The following is a 13,395-nucleotide window of genomic DNA, read 5'->3' as shown; positions in this document are numbered from 1 at the left end:
CGCGGACCGGCAAGTGGAGACCGGAACTCCGAGAATAACGCCGAATCTGCATTAAATGCAGGTACAATATCGTGCCGAACATCCCTTGTCAATATGCTTAACTTATCCTGGTAATATCTACTGGATGAAATCAAAAGCAAGGTCCGTCCCGTGTTGCATCCACTTAGCATCCAGCGTACGCAGAGTACACCCTTAATCTCCTCCGTCACCGACCCACATCCTCCGGAAGGGATTTCGGCAAATGTTCCAAGGCTATGACGATCGTCCCGTGCAGAGTCCTGCATAACCTCACACACTAACTTGAGACGGGGCCTTGGCAGGCGTAGCCATGTCGATCCGGATATGCCGAGGTGGTATTTCGCCATGAAACCAAGGGCCAGCAGAACTTCATCGTAATGTTCCAAGATACACGTGGAGAACCCCACCAAATTCGATGGATACCGGTACTTTTTTTGCTGCATAGTGGGCCTTAATCTCCTGAAGATATATCCGGGAAGTCCGACTAACTCGACAGTATTAAGGTTGCGGGAGGGCGCTTCATTCCAGAAATTATTTACTATCAAACATGTTAGGATCAGCACTTCTCTTGTTGGCCTCTGTTGGCACTGGACTTGCCCAGTCCGCCCTCACCTTGGACGATCTCTATCTTGAGAATGCTCCAACTTCTCCGCGTCCCTACGTCATTCCGCACTACGCAAACTCCCATGCTGTCACCATTGGCACCCAGCTGTACCGGTTCACCGTGACTGGTCCGTCGTCGGATTATGCCTTCACCTTGATGAGCACCAATTCTCCCTCTAGTTCAGCTCTGGGTGTTCTCCCGCACATCCACGAGAAGCACTACGAGAACTTCTTCTCCTTCAAGGGCCGCTTCCAGCTCTGGGCTCAGAAGGATGACGATGAGCAACAGGCCCGTCTCCTAACCCAAGGAGACTACGGCTCCGTCCCCCGAAACACAACCCACACCTTCCAGATCCTCGACCCTGACACCGAGATGGTCGGCGTTATTGTCCCCGGTGGATTCGAGTAAGCTTCTCCAGCGCCTATCTCCCTGTACCATATTAACATTACCAGGGATCTCTTCTACTACCTCGGCACAAACTACACCTCCGGAACAGACACACCCTACGTTCCCCAGAGCTCGAACTCAAGCTCCTCGAGCTCTACCCCCTCGGCCAGCGTTATGGCCACCCTTAAGACTTTCGACGTCTACGCCCAAACCGACTTCGAGCCTCGCTATGATCTTGTAAATGGCACTGCCCCAACTGACAGCACATGGCACACCGGATCCAATGAGCTCGGCACCCCAGGTGACCCGTACTTCCTTGCAAATGGATACGGACCTAAGTACCTCAGCTCTAAGTACGGGTACCAGGTTATCCAGCCCCTTGTTACATCCAAGCAAGCCCAGGATACGAACTACACCCTGTCCACTATCTCGCTTAGTCGGCAAACAAAGAACAGCCCGCCGAGCTATACCCTTTCGGGCGCTGCGGCATTTGAGGTGCTTGAGGGTGTTCTTTCTATTACTATTGGTGACTACCCGCTTGCTACATTGAACATGGGTGATGTTGCTTTCATACCCGCTGGAACTGAGTTCACTTATTACAGCACTGTTGCCTTTACTAAGGTGCTGTATGTTAGCAGTGGCCATGATGGTGTGGATGCGCAGCTTATCCAGGGAGGTAAGAGCTGGGACTTCGTTACTTTCCCTAAGTACTAGACTCGCCTCCCTTTTTGGTGTTCAATTCTTGTATCCATTTGATACGCCATTGGTAGTGAGGACCTTGTAAATACCCTGTTGCTAGAAATTTGATACTGTTATATCTTAGAATAACATCTCAAGTCTAGCAATCATTTAACATCATATTCCATATTGCCTCGTCACGGTCGGTGCTCTCTTTGTTTTACGCTTCGAACAGGGGGGGGGCAGAAGAAAAACCGACCATCCGCCAGTACCAAGAGAGAAGATAGTCTCTAGATTCTAAATGTACAGGCGCCCACCACTTCTCATGAAGGACAGCATACCCCGACTTGATATCATCAGGCCAAGGCCACTGTATATTCCACGAAAGATCCACCATGGTCCACGGGATGGGGCCAGATTGAGTGAACGCGAAATTCAGAACGCTTTGGTCTGCGATACTACTATCAAAGCTATCCTTTGAAGCCAGCAAACACTCGAAATATTCAAAAAGTTCGAGCGAAGGTTGTAAGACCAAAAAGCCCGTATTCAAGTTATCCCATCCCCAGAAGTCCTCTGGCACACGAGATGGGTTTGCCGAATGATTGTGTCTGAGTTGAGGCAAGCCCGCAGTGACATATGTATGCGGAAGTGGCACTTCAACACCGTTGCACGAGGCTTTTTGCTGGACCGTAACTCGGGGCAAGGTTTCTTCTGTACTCAGGAGGTCATCGAGGGACCTTGTCAATATCGAGTCGGCGTCTAAGAAGACAATCAAGTCGTATTGATCCATCTGCCACATTCGAAGTTTAGTGAGGGCGTCGATCCATCGCCGATCCTTGGGGCGGATCCAGTCCACTCGGAAATCGGCTAGCTCGATTACTTCCGCGCCCTGGATCTGCAGGTGCTTCCGCTTGTCTTGGTCGACGTTCTCGTGGACAAATACCACAAATGGAATGTTCAATTTTGTGCGTGTCTCAGGGGCATGAAGGATTTGATAGGTGAGGATCCGAGTGGCATCAAAGTAAGGATCCACGGAAATCCAAAAATCGGAGATGGTATGGTTTGGCCACTCTGTGGGTGCGCTTAGGTACGTCGCATAAACTACACGGCGTTTTTTGATGGATGCCGACCGGTTTGTAGTTCGATCTGTGAAGAAGTGATTTGAAAACCATAACATGGCAAATGCCAGGCATGCGATGAGGGCAGCGCGGCTCAGTTTGCTTTGCATTTTCAGAGGATCTCTAAGAGATGAGCAAAAAAAGTGGAAGAGGGCAATTATCCCAAGATCTGTTGATAACCTTAGAAGTCTGCATGGGTGCTTTTACTTGACTTGGGTGGAGAAACATCATATCACTCTCTGGCCACCTTCTCTTTCTTATCACAAAACAACAGATACGACAAGGACTTGAAACCTGGGCTTCTCAGTTGAATTTCTAGTAGGCTTGTGCATTTTTCTGCAGGGTTGATTCTTGCAATTTGGCGTTACATTACTGCTCGGAGTTCCAGGATCAGTACAAACATTTATTGGTTATGTTTGAAATATATCCGCCATTACTTCCAGGGTTATCATGTCGGAGCCGGTAGGGTATCGACCAAACACATAAGAAAAGGAGTCAGGCAGTCAGATTTTGACTTGTTTAGTTCTCCACTCCTACTACTCATAACTCAATTCACCACAAGCAACAGCTTTTTGGGAGGTACTCTGCAAATAGAACTCGCAGACCACACTTACGATGGCGAGCCAAGAGGGTGCGAATTGGTTATGCGTAGGTGAACAAGAAGTTTCTGAAAAGCGTACGAAAAGGTTTTACGAGGTCCTGAGTTATAATTGGGTGATAATGCCATCGACGGTGTTATATTTATTCGTGAGTGAGTTGTCCATTATGAGCTAATTGAGTCCATGATTTTGTGTAGCTTACCAGCGCAGTTATATATAAAATTAGCATTTGGATAGGACTACATGATATGTTAGTTAAACCAGGTGCTCTCTGGACACCCGAATGCTCTCTACTAGCTCTCATATACGTGCCATGTCTGCTGGCACAGTGTCCACCGTACTCAACTTTATTGGGACTTTGCCTACCAATTCGGCCCTTCTCTTACGCAAAATCAACCAAAAGGCGAGGATTCCGGCGTTTGCTGATTTGCCTGGTGACGAAAGGTACAAATGTACAGGTCAGTTCTGTGGTCATCTTGCGTACGAGATAACCGATCTATTTTGGTGCTGAAATCCCGTGGCTAGACCGTGATTGATTCAATCAAACCGTGGAAAAATTGCAAAAGTTCGGCGAAGATCACTTTCCATGTGGTTCTGGATTCCAATATTGATCCTTTCCAGAGGTCTTTGCCTAGTTTTGTGAACATTTTGAAAGTGCCGCAATTTTTCCAACCAAAACTTGCCAAATACAAGGGACGTGCACTGGAATGGTGTCGACAATACTGGAATCTATCAGAATCGGATTGGGTTCTACACCTTGATGAGGAAACTCAGATCGATGAATACCTAGTGAAGGCATGTCTTGACTTTATCGAGCGAGGGGCAGAGGATTTTGGAATGGTGAGGCCCTGAATGGTCCATAATACGACAATAAACTTATTGTATTATAGGGAACAGTGCATTTTACCGCTCACAGCTACTGGAAGAATGCTTTCCTAACCACAGCTGAGACCTCTAGAGTGGCAGAAGACTTCGGTCGCTTCCAGCTTCCTGTTCGGCTGTTCAGGCGCCCATTGTTTGGGTGTATTCATGGCTCATTCCTTCTTATAAACGGAGCGGTAGAAAATGATATTACCTGGAACACTGATTGTCTTGCGGAAGACTTCTGGTTTGGCTTACATGTATGCTGACCCATTGTTCAAGCCTGGGGCGATTTGCTAATTCACTCAAAGGCCGCGCGCCGTGGCTTCAAATTCGGTTGGATCCATGCTGTTGCGCGAGAGCAAGCTCCGGTCAACCTACAGGATTTAATAAATCAACGTCGACGATGGTATAGTGGGATCATGTCTATACGGAACTGGGGCTCGAGGTTGCTGCTCATGTTCTCAATGATGGGATCCCTGGCCTCTGCCAGTCTGTAAGTAAATCACACGATCATGCAGGCCATCTACTAAATACCCGGACCCTTGATAGGAGTACATATTTCTTGCTCAGTGGCTGGAAAGTCTTGGTGCCACGTTGGTTCTTCATTTGGAACTTGTGGAACGTCGTTGTTGACATGCATGGCCTCATTGTTGCGAGCTTGCTACAAGACCTACACCTCCATGCAACACCTGCGACCACTATGGTCTTGCACGTGCTTCTGACGCTTCTTTGCGCACCTATAATTCAGCTGGCTCATTCATTTATTTTTGTATCGGCATTGATTTACCCGGCAAGACATTTTGTGATCATCAAGAAGGTCTAGTGGCTTCTCGAGTTCAGTCCCCCAATCCTTGAAGAGAGATCTTGATTGCGGATTTTTGAATGGTTTTTCAGCTTTGAGATTATAAAGAGAGATGTCACACATTCACCTTGAGACCAGACTCAGACTCAAAAGTGAGCCCTAGAAGAAAGGGTGTCCCTGTAACCATGCTTTTGCAGACAAGGAACCTCAGATCAATCGGGGTAAGTATTTTCAAATTTGGAGCCACTGAGAATAGATTTGCGCTGAGGACTTGGATCCTAAAAGACCACAAGAGTACCGTCGAGTTCCAGTAAGATTACGTCGATTTCATTCAGCAAAGAACTAACGGTGGATACATTGATTCAAGATCAGGCCAATTCAATTTGCAGATCCCTGTTGGTCCATATGCCATTCAATAGTTTTTCGCAGTCCATCGCGTAGCGGAACCACTGCTTCCCATCCCAACTCCCTTTTCGCAAGTGACACCTGCGGTCTTCGAACGGAAGGGTCATCCAGGGGTTTGGGGAGAAAAGCGACCGTAGCTCGAGGCTTGTTCGTCATGTCCGACACCAGTTCTATCACCATATCTGCCGCTTCTCGAATAGTAAACTCCTTGTCATTTCCAATATTCACTGGACCAGCGTCATAACCACTGTTCATGAGCCTATACAAACCCTCTAAACAGTCTGTAACATACTGGAAAGACCTTGTCGCCAGTCCATCACCATAGATATTGAGCGCATTGCCACTTAATGCAGATGCGATGAAGTTTGATATCACTCGACCATCCTGACTGCTCATGCGGGGCCCATGAGTATTGAATATACGTGCGATTCGGATATCCAGATTATACTGTACTCGATATGCGTAGCAGAGGGATTCTGCGACTCTCTTCCCTTCGTCGTAACACGATCGAGGGCCAAATGGGTTCACATTACCCCAGTAGGTCTCGGGTTGAGGATGGGTTAGAGGATCACCATACACCTCTATATATTTGGTGAGCTTAGACATGGTCCATAGTCGGGGCCTGAAACCGTACCAGAAGTGCTAGTATGGAGGATGCGGATATTGCGGTCTTTCGCTAGCTCCAAAAGATTCTGTGTGCCATGAAAGCATGTGTTGAGAGTTGAAACTGGCGCTCTTTGATATTGGACTGGGCTTGCTGGACAAGCAAGGTTGTAAATCTGGTCTATTTCTTGGTGCCAGTCAAGTGGCGAGCAGATATCCTGACTAAATCATGGGGTACTTTCAATCAGTGATCATGTCTGCGATCATTTCAAGGGGTTCCTACTTGACGAAAGTAAAGCCTGGATGATTCTCAAGGTGCCGCAAATTCGCAGGTGAACCAGTTGTGAGGTTGTCCAAACCGATGACAATGTGGCCCTTTTGAAGGAGAAAGTCCACTAAACTTGAGCCCAAAAAGCCAGCTGCCTTCCAAGTTTGAATAATAATGATGAGCAACGGAATATTCTCTCATGGGCTTCCACATGTATGTTACTTACTCCCGTGACGAGTATCCTAAGCATTGGTTTATCGGTGATCATGTTGCAACCGTCCTGCCGAGCAAGTAATAGAAAAGGACTATGAAAGGGTCAATTGTCTGGGGCAATCTAAATTTAACAGATGCTTCATTCTAGAGAGGGGCGGGGGGGAGCATTCTCTGAGATCTAAAAAATGTTTACGTGGTTTTTTGGGTCGCTTATTCAAGCACGACAATGCCCTGTACCAATATAATCCATGTGTGCGTATTTTAAATCAACAATGGTGATTCAAATTAATCGTAATACAGTAGGCTATGGTCCCTTGTCAAGGCCATTACATACAAGCTCGCAAGTCATGGGAAACGACGTCGTTGATAGGCCCCTTCATAGCCACCTTACTATTCTACAGCCCCGTTTTTGCTCATCTTTATCGCCCAAAAAGGGCTCTGGTGGTGTATGGACAAAATATTGGTACCTAATTCACCGTGTCGGTGGTTTGGGAAGCTATTCATAACACGTTACTATCGCGTTTGGTAACATATTGGCTGGTCTCCATGACCCAGAGTGCATTCCGGATTAGGGATACGGTGGCGCGAAAACCACCAGCAGGTGGCTTACAGACCAATACAGCCTAATACTGGCTGGTCTTCACGTCTTCCACAACCCTTGCCAGGCATTGGACGGAACTACACGCAGCGTATTTTAAGTCGTGTGAGGGGAGCAATGCAGAAGTGGAGACCTGCAGCGTGGTTCGGTCCTAGCTGCATTAGATCTGTCGATACTCAAGGCACCCATGTCATGAAGACGATCTGGCTCTTCTCTCATACATGGCGCATGTGGTCTGATTCCAGGATTTCTTAGTCGCGACTGTGCACATCATCGGCGGCAACCCACACGCGCCATTGGTCTGCTAAGCCTCCACCGCAACTCGAAAATACGATTCATAATATCTTCATCAACAATGATTCGGTCGTAGGCACGACGCTATACTATATGGGAATATCGGCCGGAATCAACACTAGGCTCCAGCTTTGCGCGTAGTTTGGTAAGGGCCTGGGAGCGGGGTAAATGTATAATCACAGCTTACCTCTTACAAATCCAGCGGGAAAAAAACCCCGCCTAAAAACACACCTGCAGCTGAGCGCGAGCAGTAGAAATAGAAGACCAAGCTCACAAACATATTACATCTTACAGGCATCAGCATCCCAATGAAAATGGCACCGTCACAACTCGCCCTCGAAAAGGCCACAGTGGAAGATGTCCCCGCAATGATAGACATTTGGTTCGCGGCGTTCACTCGACCACACGTACGTAAAGCCATGCCTGATACTCCGGGCGTCCGAAAATGGTTCACAGAATGTACTATCAACGACATCACCGAGCATTCATACCAGACATACCTGAAGATCGTCGATCTGGATTCCAATGATAACGAGGGGAAACCTCGCATGGCCGCATGGGGGAAATGGGATTCATCCATGCCCGATGAGCGTGGTCCGCGCTTTTTATTACCCTGGACTGATGAAATGGATTCCGACTTTTGCAGTATGGTGTTCGACGGCTATGAGAAGAACCGGAAGAAGGTCATGGGGGATGAGAAGCACATTTGTAAGCATCACCCTGTTCAGTGTAATTAGATGAAAATAGCGCTAACTGTGACTGAGTTCTGGACACGTTGTGTACGCATCCTGATTATTGGAGACGGGGTGCTGGGTCGATGATCGTCAAGTGGGGTTGTGATCTTGCTGACAAGGAGCGAGTCTCTGCTTACTTGGATTCGAGTAAGGATGGCGCGCCTCTGTATCAGAAGTTTGGATTTGTGGATGAGGGAACCCCGGAGGACACCACTGCACCTATGGCGAGGAGAAAGCGTTGACGGTCTAGTGAATCCAATGAATGATCTTGTGCTAACAGTTGCTGGCCAAGAGTAGCCAAGAGGAACGGATGGTACTTGATAAAGCCTTCAGAAGTGGAAAGAGGTTGTAGATTTGATTTGGCCAGTCATATGAAGAACAAAATCGCTTTTAAATATTTTATAAAGAAGACACAAACAAAACAAACTACTACAAATGGAGAACAATGTTTTTCAAGGGGCAATTATCAAGGAGTTCGTGTTTGTAGTGCGTCCATAAACCATTCCAATCACAACGCTAAGATGCATGACAATCAACGTGTTCTTCAATAAGCAGACTTCGCCAACTTTGCCGACAGACAACTTCCCATATTTAAGGCACCTGGACAAGCACCTGCATAGACACTGAGAAAGCCTCGGACGCTTATGAGGCTCTGATAAGTACATGGATCCGTACATACTATCGCTGATTCAGTGACTAAGTGTGAACTTGATAGAGTGAAGAGATCTTTAGACAGGCTAAAATCACGAGTGAGATTATTCCGCTGTATGTGGCATTTTCAAACTCATGAACCCCAAGTGCGGGGGCAAACGACTGAGCGATCTCGCTAATCGGCCACTGATGGTCCGACTTGGAGATGATCAGCTCTATGAGATGAGTTGGCATGTATTCTTTATCCACCAATTCACCGAATATATGACTCTTACTGATTTTATCGGCAGTACCAAAGAGGCAAGGAGATAGGGTAAGACATCGAAAAGTGTGTAGAATGGAAGCATGGTCCAGATAAGCTCAGTCAGGATGACGAAAAAGATGATGAGCGTTGGAGCTGTCGACTATTTGACGGTGCCCCACTCTTTCTTTTGCTTTGGTTTATGTAACCATAAATCTGGTAGCGGATATCAACAAAACACCAAGTGGTCGAGCGGAAACTCGACTATCACATCTTCCTTGGTCTAGTGGTCATGATTTCCGCTTGTCATTAACACCGATAAGCGCGGGAGACCGGGGTTCGATTCCCCGAGGGAGAGTTTTCATGGGCTTGTGGTTTAGTGGTATAATACTCCCTTAGCATGGGAGTGGTCCGGGGTTCGATTCCCCGCGAGTCCATCCTTTTTCCGATATGGTGTAGTGGCTAACATCGTCGTCTCTCACACGACAGCCGGGGGTTCGATTCCCCCTATCGGAGTATCTTTTTTTGTTGTCTTTAAAGGCTAGTTATCTAGAGAGATTCATGGCTATCGATTCATGCGACGTAAGCAAGTTCCTATTCATATTTTTTTGGAAAGTGAATCATGCAGAATTGGCTATGCGGGATTGATTTTATCCCTTGTCTACTGCGGAGAAGGTCTTGGCCCCGACGCAGGCACGATAGATATAATTAAAAATAAGCTAAAGCCGGGAAATAGAATACCAAGACCCGCCTGTGGCTTCGAAGGCCAGGAAGTGCAGGATCACTAATACTGCCCCATAGTGAGTGGCCTAGACCAAATTAAGGACAATCACGTTCAATTGATCGATCAGTCAACTAAACTCAAACACCAGTTTGTCGATACTTTGTTTCTTCAACTCCAGATCAGCAATCTAACGAACCCTTAACCTTTCGACTAGCCCGGCCTAGCAGTAAACAAACCACCCATCATGCAGAAGACCGTGCTTTCTCCCTAGCTTCTAATTAGCTTCTGCCAAGATGCCAAGCCAGCCATGGTCTGATGTTTACAAAGCCCCAACCATAAGTGGAGCGGCAGCGTGCACATCACCCGTCATCCCCGCTCCAGACCAACTGTTATTACCAAGCATCCCAGCCTCGACCTTTTAGCTTCTTAATCAATAGCCTCGCTAAACTGGCAATTCTCGGTGGACTTGATGTGTGCCAATTGCTGCCAAGACGGGAATCACGCAATCTGCGACCTGTATCCCTGCTTGGTTCTCAATTCTGAGTTCCTTCCGAGCACCAGTGGACGCCAAGAGGCTTGTGGTCTCGTCACAACCTTGCTTCGCGGGATAAGGGATTTCATGCCAAGTGTAAACAAAACAAATATTCTTACTGGCCAACGGGCTGTGTGGCGCACTATCGAGCCAATTAGGCTCTCAGTGTTTAGACGGCCACCGTTCCCCGTTCGGATGGGCCTTGTACGATATTCCAACCGATTGAGGGATGCAGCCGTCTCCACACCATCGGGCTTTGTTTTTGTATCACATCCGGCTAGTCTAGCCCCTCCGAAATAGAATAATCAAGTGGAGATTGGGTATTATTCAGCCCGTGCCTTTCCTCTCCCCATGTGGTGCGTTAGCTCTTTCGCAAGGTTCTTATGATTAGTTCGTCATTGGATGGTATTTTGGCAAGCCTGCAAGGTCCCATTTCTTGGAAAATTGACATGAATACAAAAGGTGCCTCGGCTGCCATTCTCCCGTGCTGGTGTTTGAATCTGTGTACAGCCTCGATACTCTGAACAATCACGTTCATTGATCACCATGCATTACGCGGTGCTCCTCGCAGGCCTCATTGGCACTGCCAATGCAGCTTGTCCGTATATGACAGGCGATATACCTGACTCTTCTAATCCTCTTCATCGTCGTGACGATGCAGATGCATCGGCTGCCACTGAGGACTTCCTTTCTCAATTCTACCTCAATGATAAAGATGCCTTCATGACTTCTGACGTCGGTGGCCCAATTGAAGATCAGAACAGTCTCAGTGCCGGAGAGCGCGGCCCAACGCTTCTAGAGGACTTCATCTTCCGTCAAAAGATCCAGCGATTTGACCATGAACGGGTATGAAAATTTACTAGATAATAATACACACATTTGCTCACTGGCGTGGTAACAGGTCCCGGAACGTGCCGTCCACGCGCGTGGAGTCGGTGCCCACGGCGTTTTCACATCTTACGGCGACTGGTCCAACATAACCGCAGCCTCATTCCTCGGTGCAAAGGACAAGGAAACGCCCATGTTCGTCCGCTTCTCCACCGTGGCCGGAAGTCGCGGAAGTGCCGATACAGCACGCGATGTCCACGGTTTCGCAACACGATTTTATACCGATGAAGGCAATTTTGGTAAGTTCTGTCCCTTTTATAACTAACAACACTGCTAATGAAAAGCAGACATCGTCGGAAACAATATCCCCGTCTTCTTCATCCAGGATGCAATTCTCTTCCCGGACCTCATTCACGCGGTGAAGCCGCGCGGCGATAATGAGATTCCTCAGGCTGCCACTGCGCATGATTCGGCGTGGGACTTCTTTAGTCAACAACCTAGTGCTTTGCATACTCTTATGTGGGCCATGGCGGGCCATGGCATTCCGAGGTCATTCCGTCATGTTGATGGGTTTGGTGTGCACACTTATCGATTTGTGACTGACAATGGGACTTCGAAGTTGGTCAAGTTCCATTGGAAGACTTTGCAGGGCAAGGCGAGCTTCGTGTGGGAGGAGGCGCAACAGACTGCCGGAAAGAATGCAGATTTCATTCGTCAGGACTTGTGGGATGCGATTGAAGCTGGGCGTTATCCTGAGTGGGAGGTGAGTGAAGCCCCCTGAGAGATCTACTTTGGCAAGTTCTAACATTACAAAGCTTGGTGTGCAAATCATGGACGAAGACGATCAACTTCGATTTGGCTTTGATCTTCTCGATCCTACTAAGATTGTTCCCGAGGAATACGTCCCAATTACCCCACTGGGTAAAATGCAGCTCAACCGCAATCCAAGAAACTACTTTGCCGAAACCGAGCAAGTCATGGTATGTTCACAATCCCAATATTAGCTTACTTAGCAAAACATCTAACGATACTCCAGTTCCAACCCGGCCACATCGTCCGCGGTGTCGACTTCACTGAAGACCCTCTTCTCCAAGGCCGCATCTTCTCGTACCTAGACACGCAACTAAACCGCCACAGCGGGCCGAACTTCGAACAACTCCCTATCAACCGGCCTCGAGTCCCAATTCACAACAACAACCGCGACGGTGCAGGCCAGATGTACATCCCCCTAAACAAAGACGCATACACACCCAACACCCCGAACAACGGCTCCCCCAAACAAGCGAATCAAACAGTCGGCAACGGATTCTTTACTGCCCCCGGCCGAACAACAAGTGGGAAGCTAGTCCGCAGCGTTAGCTCCTCCTTCTCAGACGTCTGGTCCCAGCCAAGACTATTCTGGAACTCGCTCATCGACGCGGAGAAACAGTTCGTCGTTGATGCGATGCGTTTCGAGAATGCGAACGTCGTCAGTCAAGTTGTGAGGGATAATGTTGTTTTACAACTCAATCGGATCAGTAATGATCTTGCGAAGCGAGTGGCCGAGGCTATTGGTGTTGATGCGCCGAATCCTGATCCGACTTATTATCATCACAACACTACTGCGCGAATCGGTGCGTTTGGGCAGAAGTTGTTGAAGCTTGAGGGGTTGAAAGTTGGGCTCCTTGCTTCTGTTGATAACACTTCTTCTATTGCGCAAGGCGCAAGCCTCCAGTCTCAACTCACTTCTGCAGGCGTTGATGTTGTTGTTGTCGCTGAGCGGATGGCGGATGGTGTAAACCAGACATACTCAGCATCCGACGCTACGAACTTTGATGCTGTGATTATTGCGGATGGGGCGCAGGGATTGTTCAGCTCGAGATCTTTGACCTCGGAGAACAAGACTTACGGAGCAAACTCTTTGTATCCGGCTGGACGGCCGCTGGATATTCTTCTTGATGCTTTCCGGTTCGGCAAGACTGTTGGTGCGCTCGGAAAGGGTTCTGCTGCGTTGAAGACAGCCCAGATTTCTACCGACCGCGACGGTGTTTATGCCGCTAAGACACTGGGTGACGCATTTACTGATGAAATCAAAGATGGGCTGCGAACTTTCAAGTTCTTGGATCGGTTTACTCTAGATGGTTAATGTGTTGATGTGGATTATGATTAGTTTGAATATTATTTGATCTTCCCAGGTCAATTTTACATATGTCCGTGAATGTCCTTGTCTGCCAAAATATCGATCTCAAGCATAT

General features: G+C 47.9%; 7 protein-coding genes across 7 annotated transcripts; 5 read left to right on the top strand and 2 right to left on the bottom strand.

The window, feature by feature from the left end:
- Positions 1-565: 565 nt before the first annotated feature.
- N7503_007703 (uncharacterized protein) lies at positions 566-1,723 on the top strand (the record flags this gene model as incomplete). Its single annotated transcript, XM_057067250.1, has 2 exons — positions 566-1,026; positions 1,075-1,723. 2 exons carry the CDS (start codon positions 566-568, stop codon positions 1,721-1,723), a joined length of 1,110 nt encoding a protein of 369 aa, XP_056920931.1.
- Positions 1,724-1,907: 184 nt separating this feature from the next.
- On the bottom strand, positions 1,908-2,915 carry N7503_007702 (putative glycosyl transferase family 8 family; the record flags this gene model as incomplete). Its single annotated transcript, XM_057067249.1, has 1 exon — positions 1,908-2,915. The coding sequence occupies one exon, from the start codon at positions 2,913-2,915 to the stop codon at positions 1,908-1,910; it is 1,008 nt and encodes a 335-aa protein (XP_056920930.1).
- A 737-nt stretch (positions 2,916-3,652) lies between these two features.
- Positions 3,653-4,761, top strand: N7503_007701 (uncharacterized protein; the record flags this gene model as incomplete). Its single annotated transcript, XM_057067248.1, has 5 exons — positions 3,653-3,874; positions 3,930-4,244; positions 4,295-4,525; positions 4,577-4,636; positions 4,681-4,761. Coding segments are annotated over 5 exons (909 nt in total), but the record flags the coding sequence as incomplete, so codon positions are not given.
- A 687-nt stretch (positions 4,762-5,448) lies between these two features.
- N7503_007700 (uncharacterized protein) lies at positions 5,449-6,081 on the bottom strand (the record flags this gene model as incomplete). Its single annotated transcript, XM_057067247.1, has 2 exons — positions 5,449-5,734; positions 5,768-6,081. 2 exons carry the CDS (start codon positions 6,079-6,081, stop codon positions 5,449-5,451), a joined length of 600 nt encoding a protein of 199 aa, XP_056920928.1.
- Positions 6,082-7,759: 1,678 nt separating this feature from the next.
- On the top strand, positions 7,760-8,427 carry N7503_007699 (GNAT family N-acetyltransferase; the record flags this gene model as incomplete). The annotated part of the gene is made up of 2 exons (XM_057067246.1): positions 7,760-8,159; positions 8,216-8,427. The coding sequence occupies 2 exons, from the start codon at positions 7,760-7,762 to the stop codon at positions 8,425-8,427; spliced, it is 612 nt and encodes a 203-aa protein (XP_056920927.1).
- Positions 8,428-9,205: 778 nt separating this feature from the next.
- Positions 9,206-9,622, top strand: N7503_007698 (uncharacterized protein; the record flags this gene model as incomplete). The annotated part of the gene is given in 3 exon segments (XM_057067245.1): positions 9,206-9,275; positions 9,301-9,459; positions 9,477-9,622. 3 exon segments carry the CDS (start codon positions 9,206-9,208, stop codon positions 9,620-9,622), a joined length of 375 nt encoding a protein of 124 aa, XP_056920926.1.
- A 1,257-nt stretch (positions 9,623-10,879) lies between these two features.
- cat1 (catalase catB) lies at positions 10,880-13,286 on the top strand (the record flags this gene model as incomplete). The annotated part of the gene is made up of 5 exons (XM_057067244.1): positions 10,880-11,179; positions 11,235-11,460; positions 11,509-11,924; positions 11,977-12,141; positions 12,198-13,286. 5 exons carry the CDS (start codon positions 10,880-10,882, stop codon positions 13,284-13,286), a joined length of 2,196 nt encoding a protein of 731 aa, XP_056920925.1.
- Positions 13,287-13,395: the final 109 nt, after the last annotated feature.

Source organism: Penicillium pulvis (genome assembly GCF_028828015.1).
Source record: "Penicillium pulvis strain IBT 33274 chromosome Unknown contig_5_segment0_segment0, whole genome shotgun sequence".
Taxonomy (NCBI): Eukaryota; Fungi; Ascomycota; class Eurotiomycetes; order Eurotiales; family Aspergillaceae; genus Penicillium; species Penicillium pulvis.
This window is presented reverse-complemented; position numbering and strand designations above follow the sequence as displayed.